At 43.3% G+C, this 23,686-nt stretch overlaps 1 protein-coding gene across 4 annotated transcripts in view; it reads right to left on the reverse strand.

Moving 5' to 3' along the window:
* The window catches only part of KCNIP2 (potassium voltage-gated channel interacting protein 2), a 1,298,474-nt gene that overhangs the window by 66,336 nt on the left and 1,208,452 nt on the right, over nucleotides 1–23,686 (reverse strand). For all 4 annotated transcript variants that reach the window (XM_069239572.1, XM_069239574.1, XM_069239573.1 and 1 more), the window contains 3 exons: nucleotides 11,746–11,870; nucleotides 5,741–5,810; nucleotides 3,310–3,380 (listed from right to left, as the gene is read on the reverse strand). In XM_069239572.1, coding sequence (XP_069095673.1) covers nucleotides 3,310–3,380; nucleotides 5,741–5,810; nucleotides 11,746–11,870 — 266 coding nt within the window. The remainder of the gene's footprint in view (nucleotides 1–3,309; nucleotides 3,381–5,740; nucleotides 5,811–11,745; nucleotides 11,871–23,686) is intronic.

The raw sequence follows: 23,686 nt of genomic DNA on the forward strand, positions 1-23,686 counted from the left end.
TGCTCTGGGATGGGGGCCTGACAAGGATTGTGACATGAAAACTCACAAGGGGACGATATGATGGTGGGATGGCCCTGCCTAATACTCAGAAATATTACTAGGCTGCACAACTCACTACTACCAACAGCTGGGTCTTCTCACCCCCTGATGAATTTGCAGTGAAAATGGATACACAGAGGCACCTAAGTTTCAGGGTGGTACTTCGGTAAGGCATAATGCTCAATTGGAACAAGTGAATTAAAGTGGTGATTACCTTGAGAAGGCGAGAGGCCAACATTTTGCCCAGGATCTTAACTTCAGCATTTAGAAATGATATTGGCCGGTAGGAGGCACAGTCCTCAAGTGGTTTCCTACCTTTATGAATCACTACAATAATGTACAGGTGCTGGCCCCTCTGCAATGACCCTTGTTGTAGACTCTCAAACACACGAAGCAAGTGAAAAGATATCTTCGGGTCATGAGTTTATACAGGTTAATGGGTACTCCATTGGGACTGATGGCTTTACCTAAGTTCAGGTCATGTATTGCTTGTATTATTTCAAACTCAGTGAGCTCTTCCTCAAGGAGGGTTTTATTAGTTTGTTCAAACGTTGGAAGGAGAATGTCAGCCAACAGCTCACAACAGTTCTCTGCCGGGGAGTATAAGTGCATATAGTAGGTTGCAAAAGCATCAGTTATGCTTTGTCTATCCCACACCAATGTGCCTTGGTCCATGTGAATCTCCAACCCCCACAGGCCAGTCTGTTCTCGCCTATTTAGCCAGGCCAAGAGTTTTCCCGCCTAGTTGCCCACTTCATCGAGACTGTGTTGTGTTGCTCTGTGGCTCGCTCTGGCTGCATCAGGGGCCTCATCTCGGTATTCCTTCTGCTTCACCTGTAGTGCACGGTGAGTATCACTCAAGTGTGCCAATCACTGTGAAAATATAAAACGCTGTTGAAATCTGCAACAGTGACTGATAAGAGTATCCTTTCAAGTGTGCCAATCACTGTGAAATTAACCACTCTACAACAAATGTTGCCAATCACAGAATAAATACAAGGTGATGGGCTAAATCTACTGAAGTGTGCCAATCACTATAATAATATGTAGAGTGCTGAAGTAAACAACACTACGAGCAGGTGGTGGTGCTGTGATCCCCTAAATAAAACAAACTGTCAGTCAACGGCGGGCCAATAGAAGTCTCCACTTCAGACGCATTCATCGACAAAGTAACATTAACCTCTTTCTCTTGATTTATGCTAAGATCCTCAATATTATGTTAAACCTTCACCTTAGAGGGCATGCGTGGCCAATAAGGAGCAGGCAACAAGAAGGCACAGGTCGTGATCACGTGCACCGCCTTTCAGTCCGATGCAGTTGCTCTCGTGCTCAACTTAGCTGTCACTTACCAATGCACACAGTCTTTCAATCGGATGCGGCTTGCATGTGCGGCCACTCTAAGTGAATTTGACAACATTGGTCTCTTCTGTGTGGGGAACCTATGGACCAAGGGGGACGTCCACTCATGGGTAGCTCTACAATGTGATTATCATTTAGTGCTATATACAAATACGACATACACTCAGGGCGAAGTTGCTGAAGGGAGCAGAACTCACTGAGTGAAGACTGGATTCTGGACAAACATATGCCACGGAAAACTACATCCGTGACATGCAAAAAGTTAATAAATCCCATGCCCAAGGCCCTTCAACATCTGAGGGAACAATGGGCCCAAGGCCTAGGAGATCTGGAAGATGATAAATGGGCAGGGGCCGTGGCATCCCCCAGGATGGAGGCCATATGGGCTGGTTTCCGCTTAGTCCAACTAAAACTGTTACATTGGTTCTATTATGCCATGGCAACCCTGGTTAAAATGAGGAGGGCAATAATTAAGGGGTGTTGCGTGGGCAAGTTGGCACATTTTACCACGTCATCCAGGACTGCCCTGCAATGCAGGTCTTCTGGATAGCAGTTGTGGCCTATATGAGAGAGATAACCGAGTTTGCTATGACTGCCTCAGAAAAATTGTGTCTCCTCGCAACAGACCAAATATGGTGGACATTGGGACTGTTGGTTGTGAAACGCAATATTGCGAGACTATGGGGAGCTGCACAGACAACACAGGTGGGGGACTGGAATGTGACATGGATTGGTGTATGTTGGCTGAGAGGGTGGTGAATGAAATTTGTGTTGATCTTTTGGGTGACGTATGCAGGAAGGTTTTTGTGATTTTTTAGACCTTTCACAATGTGGGAACATCCCTTGGATCCCCTCCACACTCACATCTGAGGACAGAGATACACCCATTGCCATGGCTGGGGCCCACATTTGTGACTTGGTTGACGTTCACATGAGACAAGAGGCATTCTTATTCTGTATTATGTGCCATGCAATTTAAATCCCGAGATTGTGCGAGAATAAGCAACAGCCACACTCTATTTTGTTTCTCGGATGTTCCTTGACGCCTATCTACAGACCATGAGAAGGACCTCTCACTAGTGTGTTTACCCCTTTTATAACTCCATACGTCTCTAACATATCTTCTCTTTCAGTCTCCAATTTACATGTAACAAGTTCATCTGTAAACGTCCTTTCTAATTGTGAAATTCCTGTTGTAAATGTTAGTGTACAAGTGTACAATTACCACCTTTCCAACTGGCATAATTTATTTATTTTTGGATTTATCATTTCCTGTGGTAAACCATTAAAACCCTCCTACAGGCACCACGTTCAATCCTAACATACCTTTCCATACAGATATTTCCAAAATATATAAATAATTTTGATTCTAGGCTTTAAGTTGTGCATTAGGGTCAAGTTTTTTTTACTTGTTATAGTAATGCTCTGGCACGTGGATGTAGGGGTCTAAGTACTGTTAGCAAACTCTAATCCTTACACCGCTTGGCAATCCCCATGATCAGAAGTCAGAAAAAATCAAAATCAACTTTAGAAAACTTCCTATAGACACAAACTCACAATGAAACCAGGTGCATCACGCAGAGCTAGAAAAACTAGGTCCTCTTAAGGAGATCAGCTTCATTTTGTTGACACATTGTATCTTTATCCAGCGGTTATACTGTGGAGCTCACTGGTTGAGTCGAAAATCTTCTCAAAATTACATGCCAACATTCAATGCTTTAGGCGCTCATCGATCAAAATATTTTATGTATGGTACCCCTACAAACTGATTAATGCTCTGGCTTCCTTTGGGGCCATGTTCGCTCTTTATAAAAAATGCTAAAATAAAATAAATGCAGATTATTACTATAAAAAAATATACTCAAACCCCCACTCCTCTCCAAACTGTGCCTCAAGAATGGAAAATCTCACCTCAAAACTGACTGACCCATTGTGATCAGTGTCGAAGGCATTGAAGAGAAAATGTGCATACATACTGGAATCTAAATACAAAGCAAAAGAGGCATGATTAGTTTAAGTTTCAGGGTTTCATATACATCAGCCTATATATATGTGGCTAGGGCACCTGATAATGTTATCCAAATATTGATGTTGACTTGAGTTGTGTGACTTGCGGTGCTTTGTGATGTGAAGGTAAGTAAATACCGCAACTGCCACAAAGTATATGGATTTGAAGCAATGGCTTCAATTTACAAAAATCAAATGGACACATGAAGTGAATACCCAAAGGTCCCATAAGAGAAATGCATCACGTGACTTTTAATCACGCTGATTTCTCAAGACGTATTGTGGAAGAGGAAAATCAAACCTCAATCAAGTATCTTATTTGAAACAATACTTTCAAAATGCCACTGATAGGAACAAGCACACATAAAAAGCTAGTGCAGCTTGTAAACGGTACATTAATGCTTAGAATAGCAAAGCTAAAAGCACACCGACTTTCAAAAGACCAGTTGTCAATCGTTCACAGGGACTGAAAAAAGCAGTACAGTGACAGCAACTGCAAAGCATGAAAAGCACCAGAAGGTCATTTTCTCAGGGGTAACTTCAGATAACCTATGCCATTTAATATGATCTATTGTTAAGAACACAGTTTGTGTGTTTCTCTTTGGGTACAAGTGAAAGCCTGAGAAGATATAGAGGACACTGTTTCACACTCAAGTGATGCAAGTCAGTAACTAGGTGATTCCTGCCTCTCACTCCACTTCCATATCATCTGCCCACTCCCATCCCCTTCTCTCTCTCTACCTCTTACGCTATTATTCTTTCCTTCTCTCACACTCTCTCCTTCTTTCTCTCACACACCATACACACACACTCTCTCTACCTCTCTTTTTCACACCCACATCCAATCTCATATCCCTTTCTCTCCTCTATCACTCACAATCTCTCTGCTTCTCTCACACATCCTATCTCTGTCTCTCTCCTCTCTCTCTCGCTTTCATTCTCTCTAGCACGTGCACACACACACACCGCACCCCACTTCCCAAACCAATTAAGGATGTTTATTCAGGTTTGCTTGCCTCCTCAGAGCCTAGGGGGTTCCGTCTGGCTGAGTATTAAACCTGATCCTAGTCTACTTACTCCCCCTGCCCCCCCGTCCCCCCGCCCGGCTCCTCTCAGGAGCTTGAAAGTGTGGGGTCCACAACATGACTAACCACCATGCGGTTGTTCACGCATCCACGGTCAATCACACCATGAGTGTTTTAGACTACAAGAGCTGTTTATCCCAGAAAGAGATAGCGAACTGAAAGCCCTACTCCTCTCTTGTTAGATCCTGGTCCCATCTCCTGCCAGCAGCGTGACCAGTGCAGGAAAAGGGAAGTTGCTCAGAACAGAGGAAAGTAGCAAAAAACAATGTATTTCCAATTCTGGCACAGACATAGGTCTCACATAGCAACAGTACTCAGTGTTCCCTTGCATAAGATTGGATCTGCTAGTAACTTTACACAGGTACCGTACATTTACTGAATAAAACTGAGGTGCCATTAACTTCAAACATAACAAGCACTGCAAGGCCAATTGGTCTAGCCTTGGCAAGCTAGGGCAATAATAATATTTTATTTTAGTTTTAATAATGATCATGTCTCACAAAAAAAAGAAAAAAACTTGCTACCTAAATATGGCGGCTACATGCTTGCAATACAAAATGTACAAATAAAAAATTAAGCGTTACATTTAACTTTAATAGTGTTAAGGATACTTTCTATGAAGCAGTGGTACATCAGGTATAGAAACCCTTTTTAGTTTGAACTTACATCACAGGAAAATATTATTTTTATTGGTGCAACAAGATACTATTGGCTTTGAATTACTGTAACATGCATTTTAAACACAAAAGGTTGACAAAAGTGGACATGCACGTGTGAGTAGGCAAAATTAAGCTAATCACAGCGCAAAAGAGCCAATCGTTGAAGTCAGCAGTCCCACTGCCCTATGAACTGTGCTATTGTGGGTGGAAGGAAAAAGCGAATGACAGCTGAAAGAACCAATGCAGAGAGAGACCTGATCTAAACCCCCTCTAGGCATATATATATATAAAGACGTATTTTTAATATGTGATTTTTTATTAAATGAGGCTGGCTAACCTAACTAAAGCTGTCTCTAGGCCATGCCTAATAGTGCACACACAAGCAGACTAAATGCAGTATGACTCCATGACCTATGCTACCACAGTAGAAATTCATTATTACATAATCAAATACAATTTTGTTTCAGGGAGTTATTATTTTGTTGCAATGGTTCGGAAACTGTTACATTGCGTCTGGACATGATGTTTGGAAGACATTATCCAATAATCTGCCACACATCTCCCTGTTTTACTAAAACGAATACCACTCACCTCCTTGGGGAAAGAACTGGGAGTAAATCTGTTTAAAGTTGTCTTCATTAACGATGCCACTTGGACATTCCTGTCAAAAACAAATGGAAAACAGATGAAACCTTCAAAGAGATTAAAAAAATGAAATTGAGCTGTAGTGTTTATTCACCAAAATAAGCCCTATACAGATGCTATGATAGTCACCCACTCTTCAGCAGGAAAAGAGGGGAACCCTGGAGAGCTCATCTGCCTCTTATTTGGAATTATAATGTGCCCTCTGTCGCCTCTCTAGCAGCACAAAAGGATGATGGATGGAGTGCTGAAACTTTTCAAACACTGACACCCGGTCACAGATCTGGGTTTAATCCATCGTTCTTTTGCTCACCATGCCACCCCAGTTTGGACCTAGACATATGCAAATCAGTCTTGACCCTGTTCCGTATGGGAACAGTCCAGCCCAAACTGCCAGGCCAGGTCCTCCCTGGACCAGAAACAAGCATCCTGGGACTGGTTTCAGGGTATCACCCTTCATCAGCCAGGCTAGCTTGAATCCAGGGGCACAGTGAGCATGGGACCCATGTCTGGGCATATTCTTCCCGCTTAGCAACACAAAAGGATGATGGACGGAGTGCTGAAACTTTTCAAACACTCACCCCCAGTCACAGATCTGGGTTTAATACATTGTTTTTTTGCTCACCATGCCACCCCAGTTTGGACCTTGTCTCGTCTCCGCACATATTATATGCATTTGGCTCAGATCTAGGCTTATATTTAGAAATCTTGAGAATTAACAGTCTCCTATAACAAAAGTTATGATCAGCTAAAATGTGTTTTTAACTTTCTCTAGGATTATAGTTATTACTGTCCTTGCTGGACAAGCATAGACTTTTAACTGGACAAAAAGCAAATATTCTTAGGTTTTATGAGTAACAATCACTCGCCACCTATATGCATTTTGTTTACCTGTGGAGAATGCCTTTTTCTGTGGCCTAAAGCAAAAATACTGCTGCTCTGAAGATTAAAAGCAGGTAAAGAGCAGCAGCCTATAAGACCTCATTGCTTTGCAGAAGTTTCCAATACCTTAGTAACTGAATTGCTTTCTCACCTGTGCAGCGCCCTTATTTTTCACACAGGTTTTAAATTACCCTCAATAGCAATAGTACTATGAAGGCCCTTCAGTGCTCATTTCAGCAAAATTACTCTTTGAATTAAATCATGCACTGGTGTTTATACACTTCTGCATAATCAATGAATTCTGAAAGACTTTTGAACCCTTGCGTAAGTGTTTTCAGAAAGCACACCTATGATATGGAACTCCAGTACCCCAGTGTGCAAGGGCCTACCTTGATCAATTTAGAAAAACTTGTAATACCTTTTCTTGAAGAACATTTTTAAACCTGAGTACCCATTTTCATGCATATATACTTCCAAAAGTGCATACCAAGGTTGACTTTCCACCAGGTAGACCAGTAATATCTGGGATTAACTCATCAACTGAACGATTAGTGTAATATGTTGATAAACAACTCCATAATTTTGTTTGCAATCTATCTACCTATATACTATATAGTAAGGGCATACGTAATAAGTGTAAGGGCATGATTTGGGGCGAGAATGTCATACTATGTGTCACATTTGGTATCACCAGCTTATATACATGCATCAAAAATGATTTTAGTATAAATGCCTGAAATCTTTACTGCACACTAGGAGGGCATTATGATATTAGAAATGATGGACACTGTCCTTTCCAATAATCCTTTCCTACATAACGGCCAATGGTACCAACAACTACAGGGTACCATGATGGGCCCTACGTTTGATCTCTCTTACGCCAACCTATCTTTGGGTTGTAAGAGAGGTGCATGCCTAGATCAGGCATGCTAGAGATAGGATACAGTACATCATTTTTTGGAGGTAGATACATGTAGATGTAATATGAGCTGGAATACTGAACAATTGTGAGCTTTTAAAATTTTCTTAATGACAAACAATATAATGTAAACCTCACCATGAGTTATGACAAGAAAAGAATAGCATTTTTGGATTTGGAACTATATGTTGATAAGGGTAAGATACGCAGAATGATTTATCGGAAGCCTACAACATGGAACAGTGTTTTAAATGCTACTAGTATGCACCTCACTTTAGTTATTAACAACATCCTGTATGGGGAAATGATGCAGACTAGGTGCAATTGTAGTGAACAAGAGACCTTCTCTAGTAACATCGTACTCATTTTAAGCAGTTTACCACAAGAGGGTATATTCCAATATCTTTGACAAAGCTTCAAAGAGGATCAGACATGTATGCATGTAGGAAACATTGAAAACTAAAAATAAGACAAATAAATCCCATATGGCCCTTATCACAAAATGTTGTTGGTGATGAGACTTTTGAGACATGCAAAAACACTGCCCCCCTGCTCTTAGGGGTGCCTGGCTTGAGAGGAGAACTATTGTTTATTGCCAAGTGAAGACCATATGCCATTATTTATGTCCCAGTTACATTACCACTGTTACTGGGACAAAAGGGTAGCTCCTTATGAAGTCGACTGATTTTACAAAAGCAATGACTGTAACTCTCTCAATATGGTTTTCATAGGAAACAAATCTTTTGCTACAATACAGACTGGGAATATTGGATTACTCAGTTTATCAACTGTTAACATCAATATTATAATTAATATCTTTAAATGTGAACGCAACACGCTTTATAAAGGCAGCACAACACTATTGCTTAAAATGAAGATACAGGAACATGAAAGAGCCATTCAAAATGAGGACCAGAGGCAACCACTGGTCTTGCATTATGTTGACCATCACCAAAAAAACAATTCCTTATGGTTTCATGGAATAAACATATACCAACTGACAACTGCGGTGGATATAGGGAACTTATATTGAGAAATAACGACAGAAAATGAATATGTCTTATCTGGATAATTGAACATGGGCAAAATACTGACAATTTCCTGTAACACCTGGACGATATATTGCCTTTTGAATAATGTATTTTTGTCTGCCTCCACAATGAAGGCCTTTAATGATACTGTTTTGCCAATCTATTAGTAAATGTCTACGTATATCAGTTAGTTGTACCGCCTTTTTGTGTTGGTTTGAAATTATGATAAACTACATATGTTGTATTTACCATTGATTATGCACTGTTGCATCTTGGAACTGTATGTATGATATTACTGACATTATCCACCTGCCCTCTGTATTATATATCTGTACTATCCCAACCATGCTTCGTGCACTAGTTGCAATTCTCTTTGATACACCTGTCAAACATGGGCAGTCTTTTTTTAATCTGCCTTTTGATAGGATACTTTGTAAATCGTTACAGTATGCAGATATAGCTAATGTGCCCTTGGCTTCTGGCAAACCCCATCGCCATTCATTTGATGGCCCTGGTTTGCAAGATCTTTTCTTATGTAAGAGTCGATTTTTCATAATTGTGAATCCCAAAAAGTTCATGACAACCCTAATGCATTTCGAATCTGATGGTCCTTCATCTGGAGGATATTGCTGCTGATGCTGACCAGGTGTAATCCATGGGAGACAGTGTTTTTTGTGGATTCATGTAATAATGTCATGCTTGCGAGTCAAAGTAAGTAAGTCAAATTGATTCCAGCATGCTGTATCGTATGCACCTCTTGGGCAACTGTCTCACAACTTGCTCGGAAATAAATTATCATTAATCCACTCTGCAGAATTGTAAGGAGGCACAGTAATAAAATGAGCATGTTTATTTGGAAAACAGTATGCAGTGAGAGAACGTCAAGTAATTTAAGTTTGAAACACTTTTACCATGAACATTCATGACATTATAGATGTAAGCAGTCAAGTGTGTGGCTTACTTGGCAGTGAAACGTATTGGACTGCTCAGTGGTGTGTCTGTGCACTGCAGTGGTGATTAGACACTATGGGCCAGATGTAGCAAGCATTTTGCATGGTGCAAACTGCGAAAATCGCAGTTTGCGCCATGCAAAATACCGTTTGCGATGCTCATTCACAATTTGCGAGTCGGATCGCTATGTTAAATTGCTTTGTGACTGCGAATGCGGTCGCAAAGCAATTCGCAGTTACCACCAGTGTCACACTGGTGGTAACCCATTTGCAAAAGGGAAGGGGTCCCCATGGGACCCCTTACCCTTTGTGAATGTTGCCAAAGAGGGTTTTTCAGAGCAGGCAGTGGTCCAATGGACCACTGCCTACTCTGAAAAACCAAAAACAAATGGTTTCGTTATTTTTTTTATTTTGTAACTCGTTTTCCTCTATCCCTGTGAGTGCAAGGACTCGCTATTAATATTAATGAGGTGGGTCTTTGCGAACCCATAGCTACTCGCAGACGGTGTCTGAGACACCGTTCTGCATCCGATTTTGCGAATCGGAAAATGCTACATCCGGCCCTAAGAGTCTTTTCATAACAGATCGTGTCCCGTTTTCGGCTGAGAATGTGGACTGGCCTACCTCATGAAGTATATGTAGACAAACATTTGCAAGAACACATTTTTACAAACTTTTTATTGTAAACAATAATTTAGCAGATTTGTATTGTGAAGAGAATCCCATCCCTTGCTAACACTCTCATTGCAAAAGCGCTTCCCTTGATATACATTGATTTGTCAGAAGGGGAATACTTTGCAAACAGCAGAAAAGCAATTATGTTTTTGAAACATTAATTTACAGAATGTGTTTTGTAAGCATTAAATTTGCGAGGATTCTAACTAACACACATTAAAATTGTCCTTCCGTATATTATAGGCTTTTACATTCAGGCACTTGCAACACTGCAAATCCATGGTTTGTAAAAAAAAAAAAAAATCTAATTTACTTCACAAAAATCATATTCTATTTTTTGCAAAATGTTTCAAATTTCATTGGCACATTCCATTTTTCAGTCTTCGTGAGATTACATATTGTCCCGCTGTACCTTTGGTCATGAAAATGTTATAAATTTCACAAAATGTGCCAAGTTTTCCACACAGCTTTATATTTCACCATTTTATGCACTATTGCTGGTGACACTACAATAGAAAATTAAATCTGGTAAAATAAACAATGAAGGATACATGTGCGCCCTGTCACACTAGTTCAACTTCTATTCTTCTGTGAAAGAACATGCACCATGGGTCAGTTGTATACCCTTGTGTTCATAGAGAATTATCTGAACAACTGCTCAGTCGTCTGCCAATGTAATATTGATTAGGGGGCTGATTTGCAGGGCCATATATTGAATCAGACTCTGCTTCTTAATGTTCATGAATCACCTTTTTCACATTTCACATTTCCTATTGTGCAAATTTGTATAAATGTACATTTCTGCCAGTACATCTGTGAATAGGAGAATGTGAGCATTTCCCAAATTCCAATTGTGCAAGGTAAGTAAGGGCAAACAAGATCTGTACTCGTGCAGTGTATCCGCATATCTACCATACATTCTTTAAGTAGCACCTAAGCTGCGCCCCAGAGCAGTTGCAAAAGGCTTCTATAAATTGAATTTCTGGAATATTTTGATTTCTAGTCTATGCATGCAGGGACATCTTAAGGAATTTGGGGGCCCTGGGTCAAACGTATTTTGGGGGCCCGGGTTCATAACTCCTTTGAATTTATGATCCAATTTCAGCTCGCTCATGTCCTCTTTGGCCAGGTCACTGTCAGTGCACAGACACACTTGTCCAAATCCTAAATGTGTTTACATCCAATATTCAGGGTTAGTGATTTGTGTTTTTAATATTGTAACACAGCAGCCGTTCACTAACACTCTGTGACACTCTCCCACTTCTCATATCTGAAGTCCTGTTTTGATCTAAATAAACGTTTTTAATTGATTATGCATGAAACATAAACACATTTTTCAGAAAAATGTCAGAAATGAATGAAAGGAAAGCAGTATTTAAAACAATGTGTTTTTGCCCCGCCTTAAAACTTCTCTGTATGCGTGACTGATTTCAAAAGCGTTGTAACCCATCCTGTGACAATGGCACCCCTCCCATTCTGCAAGAGATCTATACTCACATTCTTAAAACCTCGGTATAGAACCTGCAGTTCCTTTTTGGTGAATTTGGTTTGTTCTTGTAGTTGCTCCAACCCCTCGGGACGGTGGCACACCGTGGAAAGCTCAAACTCATCCTCCACACTATCTGCAGGAACGAAACCCAAAATAGCACATTAATGACAGCACATCAAAGCGGGCGTACCTTACAATGATATTTCTAGTTATGGCAAACATTGCTGCATGAACGCCGATTCATCTAAGTGCCAGCAGTAGCGGAAGGGACACTTTTACCCAGTGGTAATTGCAGGATTGATCCCTTGCCCTGGCCTTTCATCAGTCTCCTAATTCCTGTAGAGGGGGGGTAAGGATATTGAAAGATGGGGGAACTAGGAGAGCAAACAGTGCCCTTACAGCTTGTTTATCTGCAAGAGGCGTGCCTTCGGAACCACCATTGATGCTCATACATTGATGGTCCGATTTTGGGAGATAAAAGGTAAGGCTGAGTTGATGCAGATTTTATAGGGGACCAAAATAACGATGGATTAAACCCAGATCTGTGACTGGGGGACAGTGTTTAAAAAGTTTCAAAACTGCGTCCATCATTTTATTTTGTTTTGTGATGTTGCCTTGTGCGCCCTAAGTGGCTAGGGTATGCCCAGACGTAGGTCCCTTGCTCGCTGCGGCACTGGATTCAAGCTAGCTTGGCTGAGAAAGGGTGATACCCTGAAACTGGTCCCAGGACGCTTGTTGTCTGTCCAGGGAGGACCTGGCCTGGCAGTTCGGGCTGGACTGTTCCCATGGGGAACAGGGTCAAGACTGATTTGCATATGGCTTGGTCCAAACTTGGGTGACGTGGCGAGCAAAGTAACAATGGATTAAACCCAGATCTGTGAGTGGGGGTGAGTGTTTGAAAAGTTTCAACACTCCGTCCATCATTTTATTTTGTTTTGTGATTGTTGCTACTATAGGCAAGGCATCAGAACGAGAAAAATCATGTCTTAAGGACTTATTTTTTAGTTTAAAAAAAAAATGTATTTATAATTCGGCAATGAAACAATACGTTTGTTACAATCAATGTATACCAATTTTAGGGCCTTATTTAGGTTTGATGAAGTAGAATATCTGCCAAAAGTGGTTTATTCCTTGTCCACTGCAATTATAGTGCCACTGACATCAACACACTCTCTGTGTTACAGAGAGGACATCCGCCACTTTTTGGGCAACTTTTTACATCTGCCCTAATCTAAATAAGAATCTAATCAACTCAGCTACATAAACTGAAAAACAAAATACACCTACAACCTCTCTGTTCATGCACAATGCAATCACATTTTCAACTAATGTTAAAATAAGTTAACATTTGCAAATGGTTGTGTCTGGAAGTAAAACAATTATAATTATTGCAAGTCACATTTGCAACAATTGTCTGACATGAAAGTCGTGTGAGCTTTAATCCATTTTACCAAAGGAGACGAGTTGACAGCTGATTATTCCATTCAGGTACTGATAAGCTGCCACCAAAGAAAGTGAGGGGTACACAGGTACGTATCCTCATGCTCAACTTAGAGCATTTTAAAGGACTGTTGACTTCCTACATTTTACAAAGTTCATCAGGCTATTAAATTTGCTAACATTATACATTTTACAAGGGTGGGGTATGCAAACTTTCCATGCTCAGAGTATAAAGGTAGCCTAGGGGGAGCCTACGTAGCCTAGTAGGATGCAATGGAACCAATCAAGTGGTTGATTCATTTTGTAATTCTGCCAGGTGGATGATGAAAACTAAGATGTTTCATTACTTTTGCTGTTTTTATAACATAGTCAATTGACCAAAGGGCACAGCAAAGCTACGCATGTACAGCCGCACATACAGAAGTAAAAGAGGAAGGCTGGACCAGACACATTGAAAAATTGTGAGTGGATAGACTATGGGCAGGTTGAAAATGTTGTTCTAGACCAGGGATCTCTAATCTTTTCTGTATTATGAACTACTTATGTTCATTGAAAATTATCATGAGCTATGGAAATTTTAGTGATATAATAGCGACTGTACAAGACAAGATTAAATTATTGGCTATATGTGCAAGATTATCAGCATTGATCCCCTCAGTTGCCCAGGCACATTTGCCAGCAGTAATGCAAAAATGAGCATTCCAACGTAGAAGGCCTCTATGTGGGTAATACATAACAGTCATAGCTGCAATGCCATTGCACCAAGTTAATACTAACAGTAGTAAGTCTCCCCTATGAAACACGATTTAAAACTCAATTATCAGCTTTAAATATACCTTGGAAATGCAACCAACCACTCCTAAAATCAGTTTATGAGTTCTGAAAATACAAGTTTTTTTGTTTCGAATCCACACTTCCAAATGTTGGTATACATACATTAGCAAAAACTTCTAATTTAGTACACTGGGCTGCACACAGGACAGCTAATTAGAGGTAGCTGGGGAGCTTTCTGTTAGAGAACCCTGTTCTAAACTAAGTGCTTGACGCAGACTTAGATCTTCAATGTTTTCACAATGATCTGAACCAGTGGTTCCCAACCTGTGGTACGGGGACCCCTGGGGGTCCGTGAGGCCTCCACATGGGGTCCGTGACTGGCTTAGAAAATTAAATAATATTAACAGATTAGGTCCCAGCTATCGGTAATGACACAGTGGGGGGTCCCGGAAATACAATAAAGATTCAGTGGGGGTCCCCGGGCTCCAGTAATGATAAAGTGAGGGTCCACAGAAGTCAAAAGGTTGGGAACCACTGATCTGAAGTTTATCTTAAGGTAAGGAGGCAATGGAAGAGAATTCCATAGAGAGGTGCCTTGAACGTCTGGAAGGCCTGCCACATAGCTGTCTAAATTTCAATGAGAACAATTGGAGATGGATTTGGAAGGTCTAGCTCAGACATCTTTCTGAATGGTGTAAATAGCTTAGAAGGGTAATCCAAAGTTGTACAATGTGAAGCTTAGAGCATTAGATGAAGGCTTCCAAATTAATTTATTTGTTGGGCTGACATTCAGTACAGTGATTAGAACCTTAAAAGGATGAGTTTGGCAATGAAGATTGCTACTTGTTGTAGTGTTTTTTTACCAGTGGACCCACAGGAACTCCACTGCAGTAATTAATGCATGAGATGCTGCCACAGGGATGAGCGCCTTTCAGCTCCGGCTTTGTAGAGGTTCGAGAATAAATGCTGCCATCAATGTTATTTCTTCAGCCTGCCTCCAATTTTGTAGTAAGGGGTAGCTTCCAGGCTTTCAGGGATTTCTAAGGTTTATTTGATGTGGCTAGGTGTGCCCATTCAGGGCAACATCATCTGTAGCCGCATTGCAAAACTTTGGCATGGAATTCAGGTTTAGTCTTAACTAGGAGGAAGAGGAAAGGACACGACCTCCACATTCTGCAATGCCCCTTAATCAGCAGGGTTTACCCAGATTATAAACCAAACAAAGACCAGTGAGCTTTTCATTAGCTCGACCCTATATTCATAAAGCTCTCTGCCTGTCAGTGTCTACTGCTTTTCACATGCTTAATTAGTAAGTCAATCTGGCTGCAGTAAATTTTCTTCCCTCACACAAGCCCCTGGAAAGCAGACTTCCCACAAAAATCCATGCTGCAGCAAAGGGGAAGAAGAAGAGAAGGGCGGGGTTGCCCTCTGTAGACAGCACACATACTCCAGCTTGTAAACTCTATACTTACCCTAAAGAAAATATTTGTAAACTATTGCAGGTTCTCAAAATCCTTTACTTTACTCGCTTACGCTAAGGTTTGTAAAGGATTACAACATCGATGACTGTGCATTGTTGATATACTTTTCATTTATTAAAACAATAAACACTAATGGGACACCGTTATCCCTGAGCCTCTGGCCTTCACTTACAAGTAAGGTCACTTGCCAGCCCACCTGGGTACAGCTAGACACCCCAGAAACTATACATTTGCTGCCACCAGGAAGTACTTGACCTCAGTGAGTTGGAAAGAAGTGGCTTAACACATTCAGACTACAAGTGAGGACAGTAATTGAGGTCTCCACTTTCTTGGTCCAATATAAGTGTGATCTAGAGGAGCACAAATTTACAGTTAGAGAGGTAGCTAGGGATTAGGGTCCTCATAACATGTTGCAAAAATAACGAGAATTGGCAAAGCCAATAATCTTGCCTATGTGAGAACTATTGGTTTTGGACATGTGTTCTAGCCATGTTATACACAAGTTTGTCTGCTGCTAGTCAACATGACTAAAAGTTAGTGGTGTGGGGTTGAGAGGGATAGAGTGGAGTGGAGTTGAGTGGGGTGGAGTGTATTGGAGTGGGGTAGATTGAAATGGGGTGGGGTGGAGTTGGATAGGTTGGGGTATCTTTGAGCAGAGTGGGGTAGGCTGGGGGTAGATTGGCATGGAATGGGGTAGAATGGAGTGGAGTGGGGTGGATTAGAGTGAAGTGGACTGGAGTGGGGTAGATTAGAGTAGATTGGAGTGAGGTACATTGAGGTAGATTGGAGTGGAGTCGGGTGGGGTGGGGTGGCGTAGAGTGGAGGTGGTTACATTGGAATCCAGTGGGGTAGATTGGAGTATTGTGGTGTGAGGTAGACTGGGGTGGGCTGTGGTAGACTGGAGTAGAATGGATTGGGATAGATTGGGATGGATTGATTGGAGTGGGGCATATTGGGGGGAGGAGGGTAGATTGGAGTGGGTTAGATTGTGGTAGATTGGAGTGGGGTAGATTGGAGTGGAGTAGATTGGGGTAGATTGGAGCGGAGTGGGTAGATTGGGGTAGATTGGAGTGCAGTGAAGCGGGTAGATTGGGATGGAGTGGGGTAGATTGGAGTGGAGTGGGGTAGATTAGAGTGGGGTACATTAGGGTAGATTAGAGGCGGGGCATAGTAGATTGGGGAAGAGTGGAGTGCCGTGGGGTAGACTGGATGGATTGGGATAGATTAGATTGGAGTGTAGGAGATTGGGGAGGAGTGGAGTGGGATGGATCAGGGTGAAGTGGACTTGAGTGGGGTAAATTAGAGTACACTGGCGTAAGGGAAAATTGAGGTAGATTGGAGTGGAGTAGATTGGGGTAAATTGGAGTGGGTCAGAGTATACTGGATTGGGGTAGAGTAGTCATAATCTATGCACAGTTTAAGTATGGTCATTGACTGAAATATTCAGATTGTGAATAGTTAAATGTGTAGAGCATTAACATGACCAAGCGTTTCATACTTCAATTAATTCAGCATCATTTCTCTAAGTAAGCAAAAAAATAGTTGATTAAAAACATGCTTTGAATCAGTTCCCAATATCCACTCTCCTTCACTTTAAGTAGAGAATGCATGTGTCAGGCACACAAGTAAGTGAAATTATATAAAACGGGCAAGCCATATTATATTATACAGTGTGATATACACATTAATTGATCTGGAAAAGGCAATGGATTTAAAGGGATGTAGTGGCCCCTTCAGAGTTAACTGAGTCAAAGTTAGAGACTGCCCTGTATATGTGAATGGTGTTGGTATAACCTAATTAGGGTAGCTTGGTGAGCAAAGGAATCAGTTATTTGAAAAGGTCTTTCCCAAGTGTCCTTCATTGCAGTATATGTGTTCTTGTGGCTGTGTTACTGATCCTTATGGGTAGGACAGTCTACATCGTGTATTTTCACCCAGGGCACTTCTTTCTCAGGTCTACCCCAGAACTGGGGGTCCAGAATTCTGTTTGAGTGAGAATAATCGATTGAAAATTAAGGGAATACTACTGAGTAAGGAGACTATGAGCTGGGGTGTGAGAGAAATTTGATTCATAGAAGCTGAAATTGCGCATTACATTTCTGCTTAAAAAGAAGACTGAGTGCAATGGTCCTACCCATTTACTATTTAAAATCCTTGGGAGCTGCTAAATAAATACATAATAGAGAAGTACCCTTAAATAGCAGATCAAAAAGCGGAAATCAAGTTGCTGTATTGCAGTACGGAAGGTTGTAAAGGAAGATTTAACTTCTAGCTTTGATGCTGTCAACTAATATAGATCAGGAAGAGAAATGGGACACCCGACTGAGCATGCCCCCAACCTAGGTATCATCTTTGACTCCTCCCTATCCATGACGTGCCAGATAAACCCAGTTGTCTCCTCCTGCTGGCACAGACTCTGCAAACCTTGGAAGATCTTCAGATAGATCCCAGCAGACTGTTGCAGGACAGTCAGACACGCCTTAGTCACAAGCAAGCTCGACTACGGCAACGCCATCTACGCCGGCACCTCAACTAGAAACATAAAAAACAACAACTCATCCAGAACGCCGCTGCCAGACTCATTCTGGACCTTCCACGCTGAGAACACATCTCCCAGCACCTGAGGACCCTCCACTGGCTACAGGTCGAGAAGCGAATCACCTTCAAGTTACTCACCCACACCTACAAGGCCATTCACAACGCAGGACCAGCCTACCTGAACCACCGCGTCTCCTTCTACAGCCCCGCCAGATCCCTCTGCTCTGCCCAGATGGCCCTCGCATCCGAAAAACCACCACTGGAGGACGATCCTTCACCTAAATTGCAGCAAAGAGCTGGAACAACCTCCCCCTGCACCTCAGACAAAGCCTGGCGCTCACCATCTTCAGGAAGAACATCAAGACGTGGCTCTTTGGATGAGGCCCTTCCCCTCCCTCCAGCACGTTGAGACCCTCACGAGTGAGTAGCCGCGCTTTACAAAAACTGATTGATTGATTGATTGTATTCTAATGGAACTAGGGCAATGAAAGCCATATGTACAACAATGTTCCAAAGGAAATCACTCAAAAACTGTTAATACATTTTCAGGGATAATCCCATTCAATGCTGTCACAATAAATGTTTTTTCAAGATTCTTAAATTTAATAGGTCTCTACATTACATGAGTAATTAGACAATTCCAATACGTGGAAAGGGCTACAGGTGACGTTGCTGAGGGAGTGAAAATAAGCAAACAATGTGCAAATGAAAAAACAAACAGTGCTAGGTATTTCAATAAACAGTAAATTTAAGAAATGTTGGTGTTAGTTGAAGGGGGTAGATACACACCTCAAATAACATTCACATTAATTGTCAGCGTAAATGCTCAAAGTCACTAAATTAACAAGGGCTTTGCCCCCTGGTAGCTAGGGCACAGAGCATACAGGCTTTAGTTAGAGGCAATGGATAAAGTATTAATGTAGTGTTAAAACAGTAACAAAGTCAAAATGCAAAACAATAAATACCCCAAAATGAAGGAAAAAGTACTGTAAAATTCAATTATCAAAAATACACCAAAATGATAAAACTCCAATAAGGGGAACCATATATATGATTTAAATTTTGTTTAAATTAGAAATAGTGCCAAGAAGCCCAAAGTGGCAATGAGAATCAATGGTTGTGGTAGAAAATGACCTAGGTGCATTTGACGCTGACTGCAATGGAGTGGGGGTCTGATACACTACCAAAGTTCGTATTGGTCAAAAATGTATCTTCTGACTTTAGTCCTTTAAGTCCCAATGAGTACACTTTTAAAGCCCCTCTGTACACCAGGGGAGGCACTTAGAGACTCATAGGGTGGCCTACATTGTCAAGTCAAGGTCTAGTTGTCGTTGCAGCTTCAGAAAAGACCTCTTGGAGCTTCTTGTATCCCTGTAGCTACAACAGGAGGTCAGTGTTATGACCTTGGAATCCAGATCTTGGGATCAAGAAGGAGAGCAGGTCCAGTCGTCTTACCTCTTCTCAGGTGTCAGACTGAAGGTCCAGTATGCTTCTGATCTTCCACTGGTCCAGAAGTGTTCTGAAGAGGGTACCTAGAGGTGCAGCCTATATTTCTGGCATGTGCTTGTGGGTGAGAATGACCCATGGGTATGCCCTAACCAACTGGGCAAATCCTACCCAATTGGGGTTAACCCTACCCACTTTAGGCATTTCAAGATGACTGAAGTCTTTGGCCACACTAATCTTGGGCTCTGACGACTGGCGGTGTGCATGGGTAGTGAAATATGGTAATCATAGTGTCCTCTAACAACTAACACTAAAATCCAGTTTTAGGCAGTACTTCTAATCCCAACACACTTAGAGACTGTTGTCTGGTTAACACTTACAAGCCCGCATTACAAGTTTGGACAGGACCTGGACCGCCATGTTGGCGGTCGTACCGCCGACGGCCCGGCGGTAAAGACCACCAAATAATGACCATGGCGGTCTTGCCAACAGTTTACAGCCAACACACTGCCAGTACCATCAGTGCGGTTAGGCCGTCGCGGATGGTGGTAGGCACCTTCAGATTGGCAGGGACCATGTTTCCGCCGAACACATTACGAGGCTGCACACCACCAGAAGTGTTTGATGAATGTCAACATCTTGTTGGCCAAAATTTATTAAATTGTATAATTAAGAAGTAAGTATGAACTATGTACAGAATAGGCCATTGGTCAGTCTGAGGTGCAAAAGGCACATTAGGCACCTCAGGGTGCCCCAACTTGACTCCTGGCTTCAAGTTGACCTCTACAGGGTAGGGGCATGTAGGGGGCAGGCAGGCACCTCAGTGGTGAGTGGGCAGTTGGAGGAAGGGGGTTTCGGTTGGAGGGGTCCTTGGGTTTGGGCTTGGGTGGGGGTCATTTGGTTTGGGTTTGGGTGGGGAACCTTGGGTCTGGGCTTGGGTGAGGGGTCATTGGCCTTGGGAGGGGTCAAGGTTTTGGCAGGGGCAGACTCATGGGCACTACCAGGGGTGGCAGGGGAGGAATTGGAGGTAGAAGGGCTTGGGGAGCGACACAGAGTGCTCCGGGGTCTCACGGGGTGGGAGAGGGGTAGGTAGCAGGGAAAATTCATGGAGGAAATATTTCTTTGGTACACAGGGGCGGTCATGGCAAAAGGTTTTAGGAGTGGTGGTAAGATGTGTCTTTGAGGGTGTCTTGGGTGCAGGTGCATGCGTGGAATGCTTGTGTGTGCTGGGTGTCTGTTGAGTGGGTGAGTGCAGGCATTTAGGTGCCTTGGGAGGTGGGGGAGGAGGTTCTGGGAGATGCTGGATGGATGAAAGTCTTTTGGGGTGGTGGCTGCAAGTATGCTACATGTGCTGCATGTAGGGGTGTCGGTGGTTGTAGTGAGTGCAGATTATGGTGACTGGGTGGATGCCTGAGGGTCTGATATTGTGGTGACTGTGGGTATGATGGGACTGGTGGTTGGATCTGCAAATGATGATGTGCTGGCTGCAGGAGTGTCAGGTGTAGTGTCTGTGAAGGAGGGGTGGTGGGGGAGTCTGTGCAGGGAGTGGATGTTGTTGTGTCTGCAGGTGGGTGCAGTCTATGTGCATGCCGATGGTGGATCTTGTGGTGCTTGTGTTTGTCAGTGACAAACGTGTCTGTTGAGGTGGAAGCACGCCTGTGTGAGTATATGCTCTGGATGGGTGTGGTGAGAGGGGTTTGGGATTGGGAAGAGGTAGGTGGAGAGGGGACGGTAGACAAAGGAACACTGGCTGCCGTCAGTGAGGAGGCCAGAGCCTGAAAGGATCTCTGGAGGCAAGCCAGGGCACCATAAATGCCTTCCAGGAACACATTACTCTGCTGGACTTGAGCTTCCAGTGCCTGTATGGCATTCACTATGGTCGACTGACCTACAGAGATGGACTTCAGGAGGCCAACAGCCTCCTCACTGAAGGCAGAAGGGCTGACTAGGGCAGGAGCAGAGGTGTCTGTGGCGAAGGTGATGCCCACCCTCCTGGGGGAGTGGGCATGGGCAACTGGGTGGGGAGCTATAGGGAGAGCAGTGCTAGTAAGGGGGGTGGCAGACAATTATGGTGCCTGGGTGGTCCCAGATGGGTCCGCCACCACCAGGGAGTGTCAACTGGAGGAGGATTCCGAAGATGATGTGTTGGATCCGCTCACCCCGTGGCACTTCCCTCGCCCTCTGTCCCACTAGGTCCCTCGGTGTCGGTGGTGCCACCTTCCTGGGTCCCATGGGCTGCTGCTTCCCCACTCACCTATGCCCCTGCTGCTTCACCAGACGGTGTTGATGCACACAATGAGAGAGAGAAAGAGGGAGGGAGAGAGAGGGCAAAATGGTTAACATACACCTTCCCTTGACACAGCTAGAAATGTATATCTGTCACAATACATATAATGGCTAGGTAATCTCCTTTGCAAAGACATATTACCTACATCATGTCATTACATGTCACTACTACCCACACCTGTCTGCCAACCCTCAAACCTACAGCAAAACTTAAGTAGGACAGCACTACTAGACTCATTCCCATGATGCCAACCTATGCTCTCCTAAGCTGGCACAGCCCAATAGCCAAGCAAAGCTGTAAGAGTCACAGGCCATATGATGTGGCCCCAACTATCAATGTCGACATGATGTATGCAGTCAGTCAGCAATGCAGCAGGGGACAAGCTAGGGGCTTTGTAATTGATGCCATATACACACCATGGTGATACATCAGGGATCTCCCAGGGTATTTATCACCACCAGTACCAATCGGTGGTATGGAAGGCCACATCCCCACAAGTATTGCTCCTAGGAATACAACATCTGTGCTATCAGGCCTCATCAAATCAACATGTATCAGTATCATAGTTTGCCTACCTACACATACTCTACAGTCAGCAAATCACCTATATAGGCCTAGACAGTTTTCAGACCAATACTCCTGTCCCATGAAGGTAAGTTCAGTGATGGAACTGTGATGCCAGCCACACAATCTGTCTATATCAGAAACAGTACATGATTTACACAGTTGCATATACAGGTAGCCTACACAGATGGCAGTGGACTAACACCTCAGAGCCACTAATGCAGATGGATGGAGCTGCTGCTTCACAATGCTTAGGGTGCTACTGACACTCACATCCATCATATGGCCAGGATGGAGTCACACGTGCCTATGTCATTTATGCATCTCCACATCACAGTTATTGAGAGGTATGGAACAGGGAGATGTAGATCCACTGACAGTAAAGCATGGGGACACATCTACATTTAGTATTCTGCCAGGCTGCCTATTGCCAAATCCCAAATGTTGATGCACATGTGGCATTACCTACAATGGCACTTTGGCAGCATTGAGAAACCCATATCCCAATTAAGGTCAGCCAAGTCCCAGGATCCAGTCAGTACTCACCCCCGTGGCTGCTGGGCTGCCCTCAAATGTCCATTCAGGTCAGGGTAGGCCCCTGCCAAAATGATGGCTACTGGGGGGGTCAGGGTCCTGACGAGCACCTCTCCCTCGTTGGGAGGACATCCCCAGCTGGGCCACCACGTTCTTCCCAGCGCCTCAGGACCTCCCACCACTTGCGACAATGGGTGCTCCACTGGCTATGGACCGCCAAGGCCCGCACTTGCTTGTCGAAGCCACACCAGATCCCCTTCTTCTGATGGGAGTTTACCTGCATGGGTGACACAGAAAGAAGGAGAAGGACACTGGCACCATACCAAGAGCAGTGGACTAGATACAGCAGACTCATCAAATGCCCACACATACCCAAGTCACGGTCACACATCTAAACTCCATGCAACCTGCATGCATGTACTCCCTGACTGGTACACATACGCCATTCACCATCGCATACACCCCAATCACACATGACTAAGGCATTGAGCTCACCTGTTCCTCTGGTGCCCCATACAACTGTCCATACAGGAGTAGGACCCCTTCGACCAACTTCTCCAGCTCTTCTTGAGTGAAGGCAGGGGCCCTATCACCTGTAGGACATGGCATGATGACTCCCAGAGACAGTACACAGCAGCTCATGTAGTGGAGGTCTTGCTTGCTAGAGTGTCAGAAGTCAAGTGAGCAAGGTGGCAGAAAATGGCAGTCACGGCTGCCGCGTACAGCACCGTCGGCAGTGATAGCAATAGACTCAAGTCCCCCACAGGCAGCAATGTTAGCCAATGCACAGCAGTTGCGACTGCCTACCACCATGACGACATATGCTGGCTGCATTAGGTCATATCCACCTGTCCAGTGCTGCAGGACAGGCGGCTGCCATTTCAT

The sequence above is a fragment of the Pleurodeles waltl genome, chromosome 6 (genome assembly GCF_031143425.1).
Source record: "Pleurodeles waltl isolate 20211129_DDA chromosome 6, aPleWal1.hap1.20221129, whole genome shotgun sequence".
NCBI lineage: Eukaryota > Metazoa > Chordata > Amphibia > Caudata > Salamandridae > Pleurodeles > Pleurodeles waltl.